Source organism: Benincasa hispida, chromosome 10 (assembly GCF_027475165.1).
Source record: "Benincasa hispida cultivar pf3 chromosome 10, pf3_genome.v1.1, whole genome shotgun sequence".
In the NCBI taxonomy this organism is placed as follows: Eukaryota; Viridiplantae; Streptophyta; class Magnoliopsida; order Cucurbitales; family Cucurbitaceae; genus Benincasa; species Benincasa hispida.
Genome location: NC_143487.1, coordinates 9,515,436 through 9,536,801, shown reverse-complemented (window position 1 = coordinate 9,536,801; position 21,366 = coordinate 9,515,436). Strand labels below are relative to the sequence as shown.

General features: G+C 33.2%; 1 protein-coding gene across 1 annotated transcript; it reads left to right on the top strand.

Annotated features, from left to right (window-relative positions):
* Positions 1-15,030: 15,030 nt before the first annotated feature.
* LOC120089195 (uncharacterized) lies at positions 15,031-16,845 on the top strand. The gene is made up of 2 exons (XM_039046608.2): positions 15,031-15,193; positions 16,095-16,845. The coding sequence occupies exons 1-2, from the start codon at positions 15,097-15,099 to the stop codon at positions 16,601-16,603; spliced, it is 606 nt and encodes a 201-aa protein (XP_038902536.1). The 5' UTR covers positions 15,031-15,096; the 3' UTR covers positions 16,604-16,845.
* Positions 16,846-21,366: the final 4,521 nt, after the last annotated feature.

The following is a 21,366-nucleotide window of genomic DNA, read 5'->3' as shown; positions in this document are numbered from 1 at the left end:
GTATTTTGGCCCAACTGTACTATGAGTAATTTGTGAAGGGTCATCGCACTATTGATTGATTATATCCAATAGACATAGAAATTTATCTGTAGTGCGAAGAATGCAGTCGTCGGTCTTTAGTGGAGTGATCGACAATTAACATATGTTGGGTAATTTAATTAAAGTGTTTAATTAATTATCTGAGTACCATTATGAAGGAAATCAAAACAGAGATCTCCATGAGCAGCAGAAGTAGATCGTTCCAAATCCCATCCAGAATTAACACAACAATTACAGTTTTAAATGGAAATGAACAAGTTATGCATAAACAAAAATTACAGCATGCTACAAGAAAATACAAGGGATAGAGTATGCATACCTTTAAAGAATTATTCTTCAAGTATCCCTCAATTGATTTCCAATGCGTCCAATGCAGCACTCAAACGTAACGAACAGAACACGACCTCCACGAACGTCTGGACATACTTCGAACCCAATCGAGTCCAACTCGATCCACGAACGGATTTAGAACACTATCACAAGTGTTACCTTGGTATTCTCGGTGTGAGAATCCAGGAGTTGTGGGCTCTGTATGATCTTGGATTGAGAAAGACAAAAGGTATACGATCGAGTAAGTGGGAAATATGAAGACTGTCTATCGTATAGACGAAGTACTCGATCGTGTAGCAACGATCAATTGAGTAGTTATCCTATAGTCAACTCGTAGCTCAATCGTGTATGATGTCAACGCTATCGCTTAGTAAAAACACTTTTTACTTAATAGCCCTTTTTGTGAGATTAATCTGAAATGAATCAACTACTAATTTTGGAAAACAATTTTCCTTTTATCTCACGGTTACCATAAAACTTCTAATAACCTCCCACTCAAAACAGTTATTAGATAAAAAGAATTAATTATCATAAAATTAATATATTATAAATAAATATGATAACTAACTTATCCTATTATATTTATAACCTATAGTTTTAATATTTCATCATATGAAACATATAAACCATAGTTCTTTTTCTATTTTATGGTACTTAATATAAATCATATTTATATTAATTCCTCTAATTAATGTATCTAATACATCATATCAATTATATTATTAAAGATTGACAGTTGCACTATTCACACTACAGATATATTTCTGTGTCCATATGACCAATCAACACTGCAATAACCCTTCACAAATCGCTCGTAAGTACAACTGGACCAATCTAACATTTTGCCCCTGTAGTTACATCTAACTTCTTAAGTACCACTGATTCCTCTAATGAACAATAAGTCGTAGTCCTACTATGACTGAGTCCTCTCTTCCAAAGAGAAGGTGTGGCTACTATGTTCAAGACCCGGAATCAGCCCTTAAGGGAGCAATTTATCTACTTACCCCTACTTCGAAGAAGGAGTGAATTCCGTCTTGTGTAGCTGAATTCCCAGCTCCCCAATCAGACGAATTCCCAAAAAGGTAGGCTTGTTGAGTTGACAATCTGGCCACTCTCACCCATACTAATCAAAGAACCGCCTTCATAGGCAGGAATTCCCAACTCACTCAGGATTAAGGTCATGTCACCTATGGTTATTTTAGTAAAATGTAAATCTCAATTATCAACAGCGTTATATAAAGAGACTAATCATCTTATGGTCTGGACTTATACAAACTCTTTGTATAGGACACCCTTGCTTGCATGTCTCCACATGAGTGGTTAGGATCAGACCATTTGTAGCACTTTACAACACTTGTAACATCTATAAAGTGGACCGTATTTGTATTGTCAACAGGATCAGGTATCCCTTATTTTTCCTTATACTCTTGACCATTTAGGTTATTACCTAAGGCATGATTTATTTGTATATCTCATATACATACTTAAGCTACATGAAATAATCACAGATCTTAGTTTATTTGATTTGAGTAAATGCAAATAAAATAACATTTATTTTATTAATAACAATGTGTACAAAATGTTTACAAACTACGAGACCACCGGGAGAATTAGGATACCAATCTCAATACATTGAAGCTTCAATCTATAGGTCCATAAGGTCCTCTCTTTAGCTTAACAGGGATTTAAGTTTTGGATTAATTTGAAGTGTTCAAATTAATAGAGGAAATTAATTATATATGATATAATTAATATAATGTATTTGATACATTATAATTTAAGGTAATATGAGAGAAATTTGAATATGATTCGAATACCAATTATATGAATGAGATTCATGTAATTAAATATAAATATGATTTATATTGAGAGAAATTAAATATTTGGATATGATCCAAATATCAATTATATGGATGAGATTCATACAAGTGGATTTAATATAAATGTGATTTATATTAAATGTCATGTATAGTTGAGAGAGATTAAAATCTACAGTTTATGTTGTATTTGATGCAATGTAAAACTATAGGTTATATGTTATATTTGATATAACATATAGTGTATATATATAATAAAGTAGTTACTATATATTTTTTTATTTTATAAATTTATTTGAAATTAATAAAAATGGAAGGAGTTATAACTCCCTTCCACATTCTCTCAAGAAAACTAACGTGTGAAAGAATCATCTTCTTCGTAAATTCACTTTCTAAGAGAAAATTTCTCTGAAAAATATTTCCTCTCCTCCTCTCCATCACCTTTCCTTCTTCCAACAATTCAAGCAAAGTCCACAACTCCTGATTGAATCCTTTAATCCCAAAGAGAATACAAAGGGTTCTCAAGTGGTGATATCCATGCATGAAGAAGGAGATCCGCGAGGAAGGAGTTTCATTCATGGCTTGTACGAGGGATTCCTTGAAGAAAGAGTTCTTCAAAGGTAAGCGTTTCTGAAACCTTTTGTATTTGTTTTAAAGCATGCTGTAATTTTAAGTAAATGCATATCTGCTTGTTGTTTTACTATAAACCTTTACATCCAATAAAAAATGGAATTTGGGACGATCTTTGCTTCCGCTCAAAGGATTTTCCCCGAAAATTTCCTTCATAACTACCTTAACAATTTCTCGTAAGTGTGACCCTTCATTTTAGACCCTAGAATTCTGCCCCCATAAGCCAATTGACTGGAAAAACTGATTAGGGCAAAAACTAAAGTGATCCTATACATTTCTGGAGTTCGCCTTGATATTGACCTACTTCACAAACCATCCGAAGGGGGACATTCCCAAGGCACCTCGAGGTCGTGCAAGAAGATCTCACAGTGAAAACTAATGAAGGAGACCGTAGAGCATATTAACACGCATCCCTCTCTCACTTACTATAAATACTCTCTCCATTCATCTTGATATTGACTCATGCAAACATCATCTAAAGAGGGACACTCCCAAGATGCCTTAAGGCCAAGCATGAGTCTCACTATGTGAATAATAAAGGAGAAACGTGAGTGAAAGATTGACGTATCGTATACATCTTTTTTTCTCCCACTAAGTATTTTAAAAACTTAGGGTTTATTTAACTTAGGAAAATTACGACTAATTATTTTTACTAAATGATTGTTTAAGTTTGCTCAATAGTAACACTTACTGTGGATATTTAAACAATTTTGATTAATGTTCATTAAACATTTTAACAAACTTTAATCGACAATTGCATGCTTGTAGCAAATCTATCTAATTCGCCTTTCAGGTCCGTTCTCAAGTAGGGGTATTCCGTTTCCGTCAGCTTAAATACTTTAGCCTAGACAGAACTAGCCTTAGACAAAGGTCCCTTATAGATACATTTGCTACAATTTTAATCTTTTATTAAAACTAATTTATTCCTATTAAACTGATTAAAAATATTAAACTAATTTCTAATCATATTAGAAATATTGTGAACTTAGGTCTATGTCAATCATATTTTAAACTATTTTAAAAAAAAAGATTTTAACCTAAGTTTGCATGCAATTATTTATTATTCTTTTTAATTTATAATTTCATTTAATTATAACTATTATAAAATAAATTAAACAAATTAAAACATTACATTGCATTTAATGACATACTTAGTAAAATTATAACATTTATAAATTATTTAAAGTAGTGTCATGCTTTATGCAATTTCAATTTCATTACTTAACATACATAAAACTTATATACTAAAGTAATGAAATAAAAATAATAACATTCATACATATATCCAACTATTTATTATAACTTTTATAATATAGATGATGCATGACAATGTTATTATGCATGCAAACATATATTATCACTTATATTATATGATGCATGAGCATACTATAAAATAAATCATTCAACTATATAATAGCATTTATAATATTCATGATACATGATTAATTCATAACCTATGGTGGGATTTTACTATATGGCATACATTATGATATATATTAATAAAAATAAACCATACATCAAATGTATAATTTAAAGAACAATTTATGGATCAGGATTGGAGTCATAAACCATTAATTAAATTAATATAACATTTATACTAATTTAATTAATTAAAAACTAACTATTACATCAAGAACTGCTGAACCCGACCAAAAAACTCGAACTAAGCCGCGAACCACTCAAACCAAGCAAACCGGGCTGCCCAAGCTTCACAAACTGCGTCATTTTTTCGTCTTGGAGCATTGCAACATTGTGTCTTAGTGTTGCAACGGTACAAAAAAAATCTCCATCCGCCTCTTTGCAGCGTTGCAACGCTATTGTATAGTCGCCTATTGTACAACAACGATCTTCTCCAATTCTGCTCTGTTTTGGGTCGCTTTTTCTTTAGAGAAACATAAAAAAAGTCGCGATTGACATGGACAATAAATTTACAGACCCAATTGCAAAATTAATGCCCAAAACATCGGACCCTTACAAACCAAATTGTAAATTTAAAGCAATCAATTCTAAGGACCAATTCAGAAAACATCCATAATTGCAAACCATCATTCATCAACATGAACACAGTACAATAATGCAACCCACCATAAACTGAATTTTAATTATGAAAAATTAAATTTGGGAACCAAAAACCACGCTCTAATACCAATTGAAGGACTGTGAGGTCCAATGCGAAAGCGTGGATCGTGTCCCAATTTTAAATTTTTACAGTGAATTAGAATTCAAAAGAACATTATGCATAGTCACATATTTTACAACATACATCCAAAAGGATGATGAAGGGTTGGATCAACACTTACCTTTAAAGAACTTAATCCTTATGAGTCTCCTCCTTTGGGTCATGAACAAATCTCAGTACACGAATACCCAAAAAAATCCCATAGCAATCACCAAATCACTGTTTGGCTGGACACCACCACAAGAGAGCCTTCTGTATTCTCTTTAAGGGTTGAAAATTACAGGAGGTGTGAGCTCTATTGGTTTTAGGAGAGTGGGAGGATTTGAGATGAGAGGAATTTTTCTATGTTTATGAGAGAGATTACTAGGAGATCAAGACCAGAGAGCAACCCATAGTGCTTATCTACATGAGAAGCAAGAGGAAGAAGAATATCTCTTATAACTTCTCATTCCCACGTACGTGATTAAAGAGAAACCATGGGAGGGACTTATAACTCCCTCCTTTTATAAAATTCAGATTAAATTAAAATTGTTTTGATTTAATTAAAAATAATTATATAGTAACCACTTTATTATATATATATATATATATATATATATATATATATATATATATATATATTATACTATGTGTTAACATATAACCTATAATTTTTATATTATATTAAATACAATATAACCTATAGTTTGGATTATCTCAATCATTAATGACATTTAATATAATTCAAATTCATATCAAAATTAATTATATGAATCTCATCCATATAATTAGTATTTGAATCATATTCAAATATTTAATTCCTCTAAAAAAACTTTATACTATAATGTATCAAATAAATTATATTAATTATATCATATATAATTAATTTCCTCAATTAATTTGAACAATTCAAATTAATTCAAAAATTCTCTATAAATCCCTGTTGAGCTACCGAAGGACCCTTATGGACCTCCAGATTAAAGCTCCAATGGTACTTGGATAATTAATTAAACTCCTTTAATTAAATTATCCAACATTCATTAATTCTCGGTCACTCAACTAAAGACCAATAGCTGTACTATTCGCACTACAGATATATTTCTGTGTCTATTGGATATAACTAGTCAACAATGCGATGACCCTTCATAGATTGCTTGTAAGTACAGCCGGACCAGAAATTACCATTTTGCCCCTATAGTTACATCTAACTCCTTAAGTTCCACTAATCCCTCTAATGAGCAATAATTCATAGTCCAAATATGACCAAACCCCTCTCGGGCCAAGAGAGGTTGTGGTGTCACATTGTTCAAGCCCCAAAATCAGCCCTTAAGGGAGCAATTTATCTATTTACCCCAACATCAGGAAATGAGTGAATTTCTTCTTGGAGAGCTATTCCGTCTTGTTTAGCTGTGTTCTCAACTCCCCCAATCAGACGAAATTACATGTTACTTGATGTTTTTCATTATTCTTGACATTTTTCATCAAAATTACATGTTACTTGATATTTCTTTTATAAAAACGTTAAGTACTCAAAAGTTCCAAGTGTCAAAGTTAGTTTTATAATAGTGCATAGGGAGATATGGGATGAGTGACAGCTGGAGCCAAGTAAGTAAGTTTAGAAGTAGGAGGTGGCTAAATCAAAGAAAATCTAACTAATTCTAAGAAAGAGGTGGATAATTTTGAAGTAAAGAGAACCAAATAAAATTTGGTGTAGCCACCTTAAAAGGAGAGGTGTATGTGGGGTGATTTGAGGAAGACACTTAATAAAGGATGAAAGTAGGAGCTGGCAACACAAGAATTCTGGAAAAAAAAATTGGTTAGTTAAACATAGAGTATAAAAAGGGAAGAGTGTTGAAGTTGGCGTGAACAAACCCTTCATGTGAAATCTGATTTTTCTGGAGGGAATGAAAGAGAGTTGGGTGAGGAAAAAGACCTAGGGCTGCCATGAAGATTTGAGGTTGGAAAAGTTGAGAAAATCATGAAGAAATACAAGGTGGTTAGAAAAACGAGTAAACTAGAGAGTTTTAGTTTGAGGAGCTTTTTCAAGGGAATTCGGGGGAGTTTTAATCTCTTAAACTTAGGGTTGGTAAGTTTAAGATCCCTTTAAAGGTCTATGGAAGCTATTCCGGCTGATTGTGAAATAAATTGAAGAAACAAGCTCTAAAACGTTGGTGGAAAAGCAGGAGAGGTTGCTATCAGACAACTGAGTAATAGTCCAGTCGCGTGTGCCAGCACACCCTCCTACATGTATCGCTCGCATGTTGTGTATTAGTGCCTGCTACTGTGCACGCCCTTCCAACACACAATGCTACCCATCAGTGCCCTCACCCACGCACGCTTGTGGTCGTGTACACCTTCACACGTTGCTCGACGTATGTCCTGCGTTCGCATACGCATCACACCCTTCAGCATGCCCAACGCGTTGATCGCGTGCATCTATGCCCTACCATCTGTGCACGCCTTATACAGAGCAACATCGTCCAGCGTAGATGCAACACCCTATCTACACGTGCCAAATGCCCAGCTCGTGCATTGTTGCATGTCAACGACTGATTGTTGCCTAACAACGTATGTTAGCCTCCTTTTAAGTGTCAATGCTTTTTTTGGGCCATTTAGGTATTGTTGAGCTGTTTCTAAGGCCAATTTGGATTGTAAGATAATTTTGGAATATTTGAAGTCAAGTTGGAAGTTGGAGAAGCTATGGATCCAAGTAGAGTGTAGGAAGGCTTGAAGGTAGAGAAATTCTTGTCGGTAAATATAAGTGGTTTGTTTTCAATGCTTTGGTTAATATTCTATATATATGGTATTATAGTATATGTCTCATTTGTGAAAATTTTGGCATGATTTGTTTTATAAGTATTTGTCAGTGTGAACTGTTTTGGAATTCTTTGAGTTTGGTTTTGTTTATGAAAACTCATATTTATAGCATTTTGATGGTAATGGATTTCAAACCACTGGATTATTTACTCGGGTAAGGTCTGCGTGCCTCGTGTACATTGGTAGGAATTGTCGACATGTGCACACTAGACGAGTTGGAAATAAGGTACAGGGTTTGATGTGATTTTTGGATTTAGAATGGATTTATGTTGAGTTTATCTCTAGTGTATTTTGAGGAAACTTATGATCATGCCTTTTTCACTAATTCGTATATGTTTCAAAGATATCTTGTATAAACCTCTGAACTTGTTTTACTAGTTAATTAAGCTTAAGTTCTCTTAATTATGTATTGAGAATGTGTATTAAGACTAATGCAAAAATAAGCTAAGTATGTAATGAATGATGCGTTTGAAATTTTAAAAGAGGGAAAATTTTCTAAGTGTTACGAGTATATGCGTTCAAGTTGTAAGCACAATCAACGCATGGAGAGTTTGAGAAGTTTAGACAATGGAAATGGAAAAGGGGCAAGAAATTATGCTAAGTGTGGAATGTTGAGCTCTCGGGTGAATTAGAAAGACATTAACACTTAGAGAAAGTAGAGAACTTCATGTGTTTGAGCTCTAAGGCGCCATGTAGTCAGCTTTGTTGAACTATGCGGCCAGAGGTCCAAGAAGGGGACGTTATGGTTAAGTACAACAATACGGTATGAGAGAACTATGCGACCAACCTTATATACCAATGTTGAGGGCTAGGTTGACAAACAAGGCGACAGAAGATCATGTGTTGAAGGTGACACTCAGAGAATATGGCAATAAGTAAAAGTGCACTGATAGGAAGAAGCTTAAGTGGTCGCAAGGCCATGCGATGAAGTTAAGCTGAGGAGTTCAACTTAATTAACTGTAAGTAAGCCATGTGGAAGTCTTGCAGACATCAATTGAAAGATAAGTATGCCAAGTGGCAATTAATTAGGTTGAAATTTCATACAAACCTAAGTATAAATTAACTTGATGAAGAAGAGAAATGGTTTGCCAAACAATTTTCTTACGCTTGAGAGAAGAAGTGTTGCTGCCACCTAAAGACTTTGAAGTTTGAATAGTTTTTAGAAAGCTGAAGGAAAGTTGAAGGAAATTCCAGTCAATTCAAAAGGGAATAATGTTCAATTTCTAAGGTAAGTGAAAGTTAAGATGTTTATGAGCAAATTCGTTAAAGAGAGTTTAGCTAGTTGAATGCTGGAATTAAAATTATGAAATCTGGAAGATTGAAATTCGAAATGGTATTGTGGATGAATAAGCAGGCAGTTGCGTATGAAGAACAAGCAAGCAACTGACCAATTGATGATATGCATTGATGCGTAGACAAAGAGTTCACAACTAAGGCGTTCTAAGTACATCGCATAGTAAACATTCATCGCATAGGCTAAGAAAGTGTTTTAGTATTTATCCGAGCACCCTGAGGAAAGATATCCAAATTCCAACTAAGTTATAAGGTAAGATGACTAATGATAGTTGATGCGATGAACATGGGTTATGATGCGTTGAACCTAGTTGTAATGTGATGAATTATTAGTATGCGATGAAGTTAAGTTTATGCGTTAAGAAAAAAGGAGCTAATTATACTGACCAAGGGATCTTTCCTTATTTCATATAGATGCAAATAGGGAAAGTGTCACACCCCTCCCCAAATTATCCTCTTAATCCGAGAAGGGATGTGAAGACAACAATTACTAACCCTCGTATAACAACTACTGCCCAATATACTTCTGAAAACCCGTATCCTTATCACCTCTTACACCTAATTAGTAGTTTATAATTCTCTAAAACTTAATACATAATTTCAGCAAAAACTTTAAACATATAATTTAATGCTAATAAGAAATATCAACATCAACATATATAACAGTTCTCATAAACCAACCCATAAGCAACATCTGTTCGACACAACTCTACCCTTTCCCCATGACATGGACATAAAACTAAATAACAGAACATGATTAGCCACCTAAATTTCCACTCTCTGTGGGTTTGAGAAGTGACTGACTAAAAGAACTGCTAAGCCTTGGGACGTCGACGCTACCTGGGGAGGAAAACATGTTTAAAAAGTGGGCTGGAAAGCCCAGAGAGTGACTATCTTAAACAAACATACTTTAAATCATAAATAACATGAACTTACTTATCAAGGAAATGATTATAAAATCATAATAAGGGTTTTGAAAATGGAGTTGAAATTGTAAAAAACATCATGTAAAAACCCTAAAATAAAATTCCTTAACATCATCCTGAAAACTCCACTACTTCATTGCCTGAAAATATGGGAGAGCCCTTCTGCTTAATCCCTAATAACCTTAGTTGAGAGAGAGCCCTTTTTCTCGATCTTATCAACATCGATAACATAGTCATACGTGCACACAGAGCTGAATCCTGATCACCTTACTATACCTTCGGTGTCAAGGATCCCAACATCACTGAAATCTGGGTACCTTACCATACCTTCGGTACCAACATTGGAGTAGGATTTGTACAAGGCACCAACATTTAAACATATAGAATCATATACATAATACATATTTGGAAATATTCATACTTCATGATTTCATATCAACGCATAGTGCCTTGTAAAACATAGGGTATACTTACGTTGTTTCCTCGATAAATTTCATCATGCAGTAAAACATGGCATAGGCTTACTGGAAAATGCATGTTGAACTCATAAATAACTTCATCATTTAAAAGCATGGATCATGCAATCAATATTCATTTTAAGGCATGCGTCGAATAAAATCATAATATAAAAACCTCATATAACATGCCTATGCGTTAAAACCGTTCATAAAACTAATATTGGAAAAACATTTATTAAAACTTGTCATTCACTGTCTTAAGCTACTTATCCAAAGGGTTATACACCTCTTCTATTTGTATTTTCCCTGAAAAGAAAAGATCCCTTGGTCAGTATACTTAGCTCCCTTTTGAGCTTAACACATAACTTAACTTCACTGCATATTAAAGTCATCGCATCAAAACTACGTTCGACGCATCAAACTATCTTCACTGCATCGGCTATCCTTAGTCATCTTACCTTATAACTTGGCTGATAATCGAAAATCCTTCCTCAAGGTGGTCGGATAAGTGCTGAAACACCTTCTTAGTTTATGCGACGTACTCAAAGCATCTTCGTTGTAGATTAACTATGCTATATGCGTCAATGCATAACATTACTGGGTGAGTTGCTTACTTGTTCTTCATATGCAGCTACCTGCTTATTCATCAACAACATCATTTCCAGATTCAATCTTCCAAATTTCTTAACTTAATTCCAACATTCACAAAACCTAAATTCCCTCTTAGGAAATTGCTAAAAAAGCATCTTAACTTTTACTTACCTTAGAATTTGAGCACTATTTCTTCCGGAATCGATTAGAAATTTCTCAAATTTTCCTTTAGCTAGCCGAAAATTCTTCAACTTTCAAAATCTTCAAATGGCAACAATACTCCTCACTTAGGCGCTAGGAAAACATTTGGCAAATCAGTCTCCTTCGTTGCTAAGCCTATTTATACTTGAGCATGCATGAATAGTTTGCTTAATTAATTGCCACCTGACATACTTATCCTTTCATTGACGTTTACAAGGCTGCCACCTAACTTACTTACTCGTTAATTAAGTTGAATTCCTTAGCTTAAAATTTATCGCATGGCCTTGCGGCTACCCAAGTCTTCTTCCTTCAACGCATGCTCTTCTACCGCATCACTTGTCAACTTAGCCTCAACATTGATATACAAAGTTGGTTGCATAAATCTTTCATACCACTTTGTTGTACTTAGCCATAACACCCCATTTCTTGGACCTCTGGCCACATAGTTCAACCGGACTGGCTGCGTGGCACCTCATAGTTCCAATGCATGGAACCCTCTCTCCTTCTCTTAGTGTTAACTTGTTTTCTACTTCACCCGAGAACTCAGCGTTCCACACTTAACATACTTTCTTGCACTTTTCCTGGTTTACCATTAATAGACTTCTCCAACTCTCTATGTGTTAACCATGTTTATAACCTGAACGCATATTAGTTAGAACACTTAGAAAATTTTCCTTCTCTTAAATTTCAGACGCATTATTCATTATACACACTTAACTTACTCTTTTCATTGATGTTAATATACATCTTTAACTCTTAATTAAGAGGACTTAAACTTAATTAACTAGTAAAACAAGTTCAGGGGTTTATAGGAGGCCTATAGACCCCTTAGATAAGTAGCTTAAGACAGTGAGTTACTAGTTTTCAAAATACTTTCTAAGTGTTTTACTTATGAATACTCAATGCATAGTTGCTCTTATCTCAATGTTCAATGCATAGTTTTAGTAATGGACATTTAGTTAAATGCATGACTGATGTTTCTAAAGAAAATGTTATAAGAAATCCTCGTGTATTTTACTTGATTTTTTATGACATGACTTAGCATTTACATGAGTTATCCATTGATTTGTATAAGTTTGGAAGCATGCTATTAAATGACATTAACATGTGTAATGATATGAAAACCTACTCCTAAGCTTTGGTACCGAAGGTATGGTAAGGCACCCGTTATATGATGATCCTTGCTACCGAAGGTAGGGTAAGGTAAGCAGAATCTTATTCAGTTCTACGTGCACGTAAGAATTATGTTATCAACGTTGATGAGATCGAGAAAAATGGCTTTCTCTCAACTAAGGTTATTAGCGATTGAGCAAAATGGCTCTCTCGCATGTTCAGGCGAGGGAGTAGAGGCATTCTACAGGATATGTTGATGAGTTTAAACCAGGATTTTTATGTAATGTTTTATTTATTTCTTAAATGTTATTTCTGAACCTTGGTATGTTAATGAGAATGTTTTATTTTAAAGTTGTTTATACTATGAGTTATGAAAGCATGTTTTTTTTTAAAGGAAGTCACTCGTTGGGATTTCTAGCTCACTCTTTTTAATGTTTTCCTTCCTAGGTAGCAGTCGAAATCCCGAGGCCTAGCAGTTCTGCCAGTCAGTCACTTCTCAGCCCTTTCAGAAAGTATGAAGCTTAGGTGGCTCATTGTGTTTTGATAATCCAGTCTTTATGTTCATGTCATGGGAAACAGGGTAGAGTTTTTGTTGAACAAATGTTGTAAATAAGTTTTTTTTTTCCTAAAATTATTAAGTATGTTGAAGTTTATATTTTGATTAGTAGTAATTTGTATGTTTTAAGTTGTTGCTGAGTTTGTATGTTAAGTTCTAGAGAATTATAACTGCTAATCCGGTTTAGCAGGTGCTAAGGACAAGTTTTTAGGAGTATGTTGGACAGTAGTTATCATAAGAGGGCTGACAATTGCAGTCTTCACATCTTTTTTCGGATTAGGAGGGTAATCTAAGAAGGGGTGTGACATTTTGTCTATGTTTATGTTATGGAATTAATTACATTGTTGGATACCTTGTAATTGTTTGAGATTGACTTAAATGATTTTATAAATGTCTTTTAAAAAAAGAAATACCTTATTTTCCTATTAAAAACACCATTCACCGAGCTTCTCAACTCATTCTTTATGTTTTGTTCTCCCCCCTCCCCCCTCCCCAAGATAGTGTAAGAGTTCGAGTGCCACTTGAAGTCGAGGTTTGCCATTGCATTTGCGTTGGTCTTCCCATATAATTCCAGTATCTTAGAATTATGTTAATTGAGTTGGGACTTGTAAATAATTTATATGAATGTTAGAATGGGTGGTTTGAATAAATAATAAATTTAAATTATATTATTGTTAAAATTGTTATAAAGAATTACTAGGAAGAATAAGATCAAGTGAGCACTAAGTATCATAAAAGGGTTGGTATTTACTATCTTCCAATCTTCTTCTAGGTTAAAGAGGTAATCTTGGGGGTGCATCACTTACTCTCGCTCTCTTACTATTGCTCTTGTACTCTCGCTTTACAACACAAGTTGAATAGAGGGAGAGAAGAAGAAGAAGATGACAAAAATTGCTCTTGTGGACTCGTCGAAACTGGTGTGTGGTCTCATCAAAGTTGGTCATATCGGAGAAGAAGAGCACCAGGTGAAGAAGAAGATGATGAAGAAATAAGGGTAATTTTGTAAAATTACTTGATGATGAGGTAAGTAAAAGGTCAAAATTCAATTTTAAAAAGTAAGGCAAAAATCATTTCGGGCATTGAGTATGGGTCTTTTAATCAATTTTTTCTTTCTTTTTTTTTTTTTAATCTTCCTTGTCTCCGATGTTTCCACCTTCACTTTTCTTTTCTTTCCCTTCTTCTTTCTCATCTCTTCCGTTTTTACCTCAAGTTTTCTCTTTTCTTTCTTCCTTCACACATCTTTTTATCTTCTTCTGTGGGTTTCCTTTCTTCTTTCTTCCGTGTTTTCCATCATTTTTCTTATGATTTGTGTTGTAGAGGGGGAGTGTGAGAGCGAGAAAATAAGAGGAGTTTGATCTGCATGGGAGAGAGTGAGGAAGAGAAGAGAGACTGAGAGCGAGAGGCCTAATCTGCAAGCATGAGTTTCATTTTGATATTTTCACCCGAATATGATGCAAGAAAGGATAAAAAAAACCTTAATCCCAAAGAGCAAGGCAATTTTCACTTTCCCCCTATTTTCAGGTAAACCATTATTTAAAATGATCTCATTTTAAACCATTATTTAAAAACTCTTAATTAGCTTATAAATGTTTGTTTATAAATACAACATTTTAATTACAAAATATGATAATGGATAATTACTAATAATATATCTAGTGGCCGAATTGAATTTAGCTCAACGGTAATTGATATAGTTTTCCTCCCTAAAAGTCAATAGTTGCTGTATTAAAAAATAAAATAATATATCATTTCGTAAATTTTAAAATCCATCTTACATTTATTTATTTATTTTAAAAAAAAACCCTCGCATTGAACTTGGTGGGAACAACGTCAAGAAAGCAGAAAGAGAAGAGGAGGATTGATAGATTCAAAGCTTGGTGGCGAATTCATTTAAGAAAAAGAGAAAACACACACACACCTTTAAATGAGGGACATTATTCCATATTCTGTTCAAATGTAATTGCAGATTATAAAACAAGGTAAAGGTATATACACCGAAGAAAGCCAAATTAAAGAACATTCAGCTTCCCCCACATCAAGAAATATGTCTTTCATACCTTAATTATTTAATGCTCATCATAAGCCTAACCCTTTCCCCATCTCTATAAAACCAATACCATAAATTTCTTTTAGTTCGTCCTCTCCTCATCCTCAAAATCAATACAACATGGCATCCAAACATCACCGGACTTACGAAGATTTCGAACCTCCGGTCGAGCGGTCGGAAGAGGATGGCTGCACCATTCTCACCCTTTACATCCCTGGTTTGTCTTTGTCCCCCTAATTGTAACCATTTTTCTTCTTTCTTGTTAATTCTGTTCACTGGTTGTATGTATTAGAATAAGAGTCTTTCTAATCCTCCAATCACATTTTCCCCCCATTGATATCAATTTATGTTTATTGGGCTTCTTTTTGTGAGGATGTTTATTGGGCCTTTAATTAAGTCAATAAATGGAAAGAGAGATAAAAATATAAATATAATTATGGTTTAAATAATACTTTTTATCTCTATACTTTGGTTTTAGTTCATTTTGGTCATTTTAAAATGTTCATTTTAGTCCCTATATTTTCAATTTTGGTTCGTTTTGATTTTTTTACTTTCAAAATATTTATTTTGATTATTGTGCTTTCAATTTCGGTTCATTTTAGTCCTTATATATTAAAAAAAAAAAGTGATTATTTTAATCCCTTGAAAATAAAATAAAATTAAAAAGGAAAGAACTATGATGGTCATTTTTTCATAGTATAAGGATCAAAAGTACGAAATCAAAATAAACACTTTCAAAGTATAGAGATCAAAATGAATCAAAACCTAAAGTATGAGACCAAACTAGTATTTAAACCTATAATTAAATTAATCATGTGACTTGACATTCAAGTTATTATTTTAAATTGTAATGGCACAAAGTTTGTACTATAAATATCGATATTAGAGGTTTTATTCTCTCATCTCACATCTATTAAAAAATTGTATCAATTAAAACTCAATCTTCTTAATTAGACAACATTTCATAAGAGCATAATAAGAAATTTTCAACGTAGAATCCATTTTAAATCGATTATGATTTGAAATACGGAGTGTACTAAACAAAATATGTTTTATATCCGAAGAAAAAAGAAATAAAGACCTTTTAATTTTGTGGTGTCACTAACTATGCACAACAGGTTTCAGTAAGGAGCATATTAAAGTTCAGGTATCCTCGAAAGGAAAGTTGAGGGTTAGTGGGGAGCGGCCTTACAGGAACTCCAAGCACACATGGCAGCGCTTCTACAAGGAGTTTGAAATCCCATCAAACTGCGACACCGCTAACATTACTGCCAAATACAAGGGTGGCATCCTTCATGTCCGCCAGCCATTGTTGGACCACTCCAAGCTACACACACTCGATCAACAAACCCCTGAACAACAGGCTAAAGACACTCTAGATAAGCCAAATTTGGAAGAAACAAAGCAAACTAATTCGGTTGCTAATGACAACGCACCCGATACAGACGCTCCAAATATCAACAACAAGCCTACAATTCCAAAAGGACGACGCTTGAAGGAGGTGATTCATGGAGTCTTCCTCAATTTGGTTTTGCCTATTTTGCTGACAGCTATTTTATTACTATTTTGGTATGCTAAGAGGCTGAGCCCCACCGTGTCTGCCAGAGTTGGAGAACCTCCACAATGATTCCTTCAATATTGGTGACGGGTGATTTGAGAAACTCTACAACAATAAAACAACACACTACATAATTTTTAACAATATAATTTATAATGCGTCAACTAATAATAAGTTTCGGGCTATGCCCTAATTTACCATAAGGTAGAAAATCTCAGGTTGTTCAAAAAATTAATTCATAGAAGAAATATAGCAAACTAATCGTACCTCTCTTTAACATTAACTTTTTAATTATTGTTTTTGAATCCTAAGACACATAAGTGTGACTCGAAAGATGCGTGGTGAAACATATGTGTAAAGATTACCTCTAAATATCTAATTAGGAAAAAAAAAACCAAACTTTTTAAATTATTCTTTTTGTTAATAACAAATTAGGATCGATAGTTGACGACCAATAATAATTATAAAAGAATTGATCAAAACTCAAACACCCAAATGAAACCAAACTTAAACCTCTAAAACATGCGTGTTTTCCCATAATTAAGTTTATACATTGGGATAATGTAAATGGACAAAATTGTAAGTTCTTAAAATTGGGTAAAAATATTTCATAAAGCCTTGTCTACCTTATGGAAATAATTATGAAATAAAAAGTACACAAATTAGCAAGTCTACATTGATTGAAATAAACTTAAACAAAACAAAACAAAAAAAACATATTTCAATTTTCCTAAAATAAAATATTAACAAACAGAACCTTTAACATATACACTTTTTATGTAATCATACTAGATAGTAGAAGTCGTTTGATATGATATTTGGAAAAAAATGAGAAAAATGTAGTCGTCAGATGCAAGTAAACCAAAATGATTTGAAATCAAACAAATTAATATTTATTATTTAGATACACATGAAGAATAAATAGAAAGTATGATATTTTACTTTTATGTTCCTGTAATTTTGTAAAAAGTTATTTTAATAATTATAAGATATTTCATTAAAAATATCGATAAGAAACATAGAATATCATTTAATCAAAACAAAATTATTATAATTAACTTACTAGATTTTAAGAAGATGAAAAGGAATTTAGTATATTGAGGCATATTTGGTCGCAAACTTATAACAATTTTAACATAAAAATTTTAATATACAAAATTTTAACATAAAGATTTTCAATAGATAACCATAATTAGTTTCACGGGTTATAAATATATTATAAAACACATATTTGGCCGGAAACTCATAACAATTTTAACATAAAAATTTTAATATACAAAATTTTAACATAAAGATTCCCAATAGATAACCATAATTAGTTTTACGGGTTATAAATTATTATAAAATACATTTTTTAAATTTTGTTCAAATTGAAATTTAATTTAAATATTCTACTAACTTTATTTTCATTTAATCATCTTTACACTTAATTTTATTTGCAACTCAATGAATTCATTGAATTCTAGATTAATAATAAAAAGAATGTATTGTTGGGATACGTAGAAGTAATGAGGAAAGAAAGCAAATATTTCTGCAATTATACTCTTAAGGAAAAAAAAAAGACAACCCTCTTCATCTTTAGTACTTTTCTAAAAATATTGTATATTTTAAATTCTTTTAGAAAAATATTTATTTTATGAGATTATTAATAAAATATTGCGATTTTAAAGAAAATCAGAACTTAGTTTTTTTTTTTTTTCTTTTAAAGAGTAGGTGGTGACAACCATAGTATTAAATTTTCATGACATGTCAATATTTTGATAGGTATTTCACGTTTCCATGGATTCGACATTTACACGAGGGGTGAATCTATTTTTCCGTAGAAAAATCTATGAAACACAAAAAATTACCATAAAAATGTCACTATTAAAAATATAATATAAATAATAGGCATGTTAATTTGGTTGAAAATCACAAAATATTTATTTACTCGTTAATTTTTTTAAATTTTTTATAATTTTTCTAGAAATATCTATCAAAATCGATATTTTATCGATATTTATATCAAAATTTTCATAAAATTAAAATCTCGATATTTACCCATTTGACATTTCAAACGCTGGCAACCGATGAGTTTAACTTGAGCACTTGTTTAAAAATCCAACAATAATCTCTTATTTTCTTGGAAAATTTGTATGGATGACCCAAATATTGGGCCCAAAATGCCAAATGGCCTTTTTTAAAAAAAATGTCAAATGACGCTTTGTTAACGTTATCTCCATACCAGATTACAGGAATTACCTCCTCAAGATATTTGTCTGGCTCTCGCTTTACTCACTCTTGCTCTCGCTCTTCCTTTGTGATGTGATTGCTTGTCAGTGTACCAATAATTTGACAATTTTCACAAAATCATCTGTCTGAAGCCTCAAATCGTTAATACCTTAAATATACAATAGTGAATTCTTTAAAATCTAAACTTCATCTCAACTATGATTACTTCCTTTGACGGGGTTCATTTCAACCGTGTTTTGTTGAACGGAGTTTTATTGAACGAGATTTTTCAGAATGGGGTTTCTCAGATTACCTTCCTAATTCGAGAAGAGATGTGAAGACAGCAGTTGTCAACCCTCTCATGACAACTACTACCAACATACTTCTGTAAATCTGTATCCTTAGCACCTAATAAACAGTTCATATCACTACAGATCAACATCATATTCCTAGCAACAGCTTAAACATACAGATTTTTACGTATCAGAACACCAACAGAGGATTTTGATTTTGGGAATTTCGTACAGATGGGTCAAATTTTGAGGCCCACTTGAAATTTGGCCCATCTTTAAAAAACACTCGAATTTTGGCCTTCTGATAACGTTCGCCATATGTGAAATATCCATTAATCCTCAAAACATTCAAAGACATGTGTGCACCCTAGTTTCTCACTCGTTCATCTCGTTTTATACTCATTCCTCTCATTCTTCATCGGAATGAAATCGAACGTTTAAAATTTAAAATTTCAGACTTTCTCATTCCTTTCTCTTCATTTTCTTTCCTCTCCCTCAGTATGATATTTTATCTCTCTCAGTACAGTTGAAATCGAATGCTAAAACTTGCATGCGATTTGATTTCTGTACCATCGAATGCCAAAAAATTTCGTACAGTCTTCTTCCACTAGTGAACTGTCTCGTTTGTTTCTTTTTACACCTCCAAAAGTTAAGGTAACACTGGTACAAATTGTGGTTTACGTTTTCCATTTCTTGCATGTGATTCCATTTCTATATAAAGTTAACGAGAGAAAGAACTAGATGAAGAACAAGATGAAAAAACGAGAAGAACGAGAGGAATGAGTGAGATATTAAAATGAGAGTTTTCCAGAATGCTCGATAATGTGATTTTGTTCCTTTTTTTTCCCTAATTCTTTTTTTTTTTCTTTTACCTGCAGCTGTAATGGCTAATCTAAAGATTGTTATAAAGGATCATTTTCCTGGACAGGCTACAAGTCTTTCATCTCACATTGGGATCGCAAATAAGATAATCAAAGGGAAACTTACAGAGAGGCAGCTTCGAATATTTAGGAGGACTGTGTTTGGAAAATTAGTGGATATGAACATAGTCTTAAATAGTCCGCTAGTCCACCACATATTATTGACAGAGGTGGAAAGTAGTATGCCTGATTCCATGACCTTTGACTTGGATGAGACGATTGTTGAATTTTCGAAGGAAGATTTCCTATTGGCGGTCATCTACTAAATTGGTTTGTAATGTTGAAGTGACAGAATCTCTACGGTCGAAGTATTTCAAGAATTTAATGGCGATGGAAGTGCATCCCACCAAGTTTGAAGAATGTTATAAGGCGTTATCGAAAATGATTTGGATAGAGTGAAAGTTACCTTGTATATTATTATGAGTTGGGATTGATAGGAAAAGACAAGATAAAAAGTAGCATTAAGAAATTGTTGTTGAATAATGTGGAAGACCTCGAACACTTCAACAGCTTAAATTTGGGACATATTTTATGGGAGCAAACCTTCAATGGTCTAAAGAAAGCATTAAAGGACAAGGTCACCTTGTACAAGAAAAATGTGAAAACAAATAAAAGTTACATGCTAAAGTACAATCTACCTGGATTTCCTCATGCATTCTAGGTATCAATTCTTACATTTTCTTTACCATAAATGTGTAATGAATTGTCATTACTTTTTTATAACTAAAATGGTCTTATAGATTTGGGCATATGAGATTATATCCACTATTGTTGGGAGAGCTACAGTTCGACTTAACGATAATGTCGTGCCTCGATTTCTAAGGTGGTCATGCTCTCATTCATTGTCCTACAAGCTATTGTAGAAAGATGTTTTCAACTCCCCTCCAGTGAGTAACATGCACCACCTTACATTGTTTTAGTATATAACGTTATTTAACATTGCTTACAATATATTTTTCATATAGTTAGTTATCAGACCATTAACGATGTTCGATGTAGAAAGGAAATTTAGGGACACTCGAGTTGACGAACGCCCAATGTATTTAGAGCTTCAGGAGAAGGATCTGATGTTGTCAGTGTTAAGGAGCTTAGAAGAAAAACCTACAGACGTTGACCAGGAGGAGGTATCTGGTAGACATGAACCTCATGAGGGGGACCATATGCCTTTCCAATTTGAGCATGAGTCTTACCACGAAGAGGAATTTGAGATCCGTGAGTCAGATCACCGTGTACTAGAGCCCAATGTCAACTCAAATAGGATGAGCATTCGAAGTAGAGACTACATTGGGAGAGGTGAAGTCTGATTTGGTGGAAGTGAAGTCTGATTTGGGGGAGGTGAAGGTACAACTGCAGGCAATCACTAAGATATTGCAAAAATTACGTCGAGTATGTACATTTCACGATTTGT

Excerpts from the sequence above, each read along its gene's own strand:
- LOC120089195 (XM_039046608.2), top strand. The coding sequence starts at position 15,097 with ATGGCATCCAAACATCACCGGACTTACGAAGATTTCGAACCTCCGGTC. Across the intron at positions 15,194-16,094 it reads TCTCACCCTTTACATCCCTG|GTTTCAGTAAGGAGCATATT; the intron begins GTTTGTCTTTGT and ends TATGCACAACAG.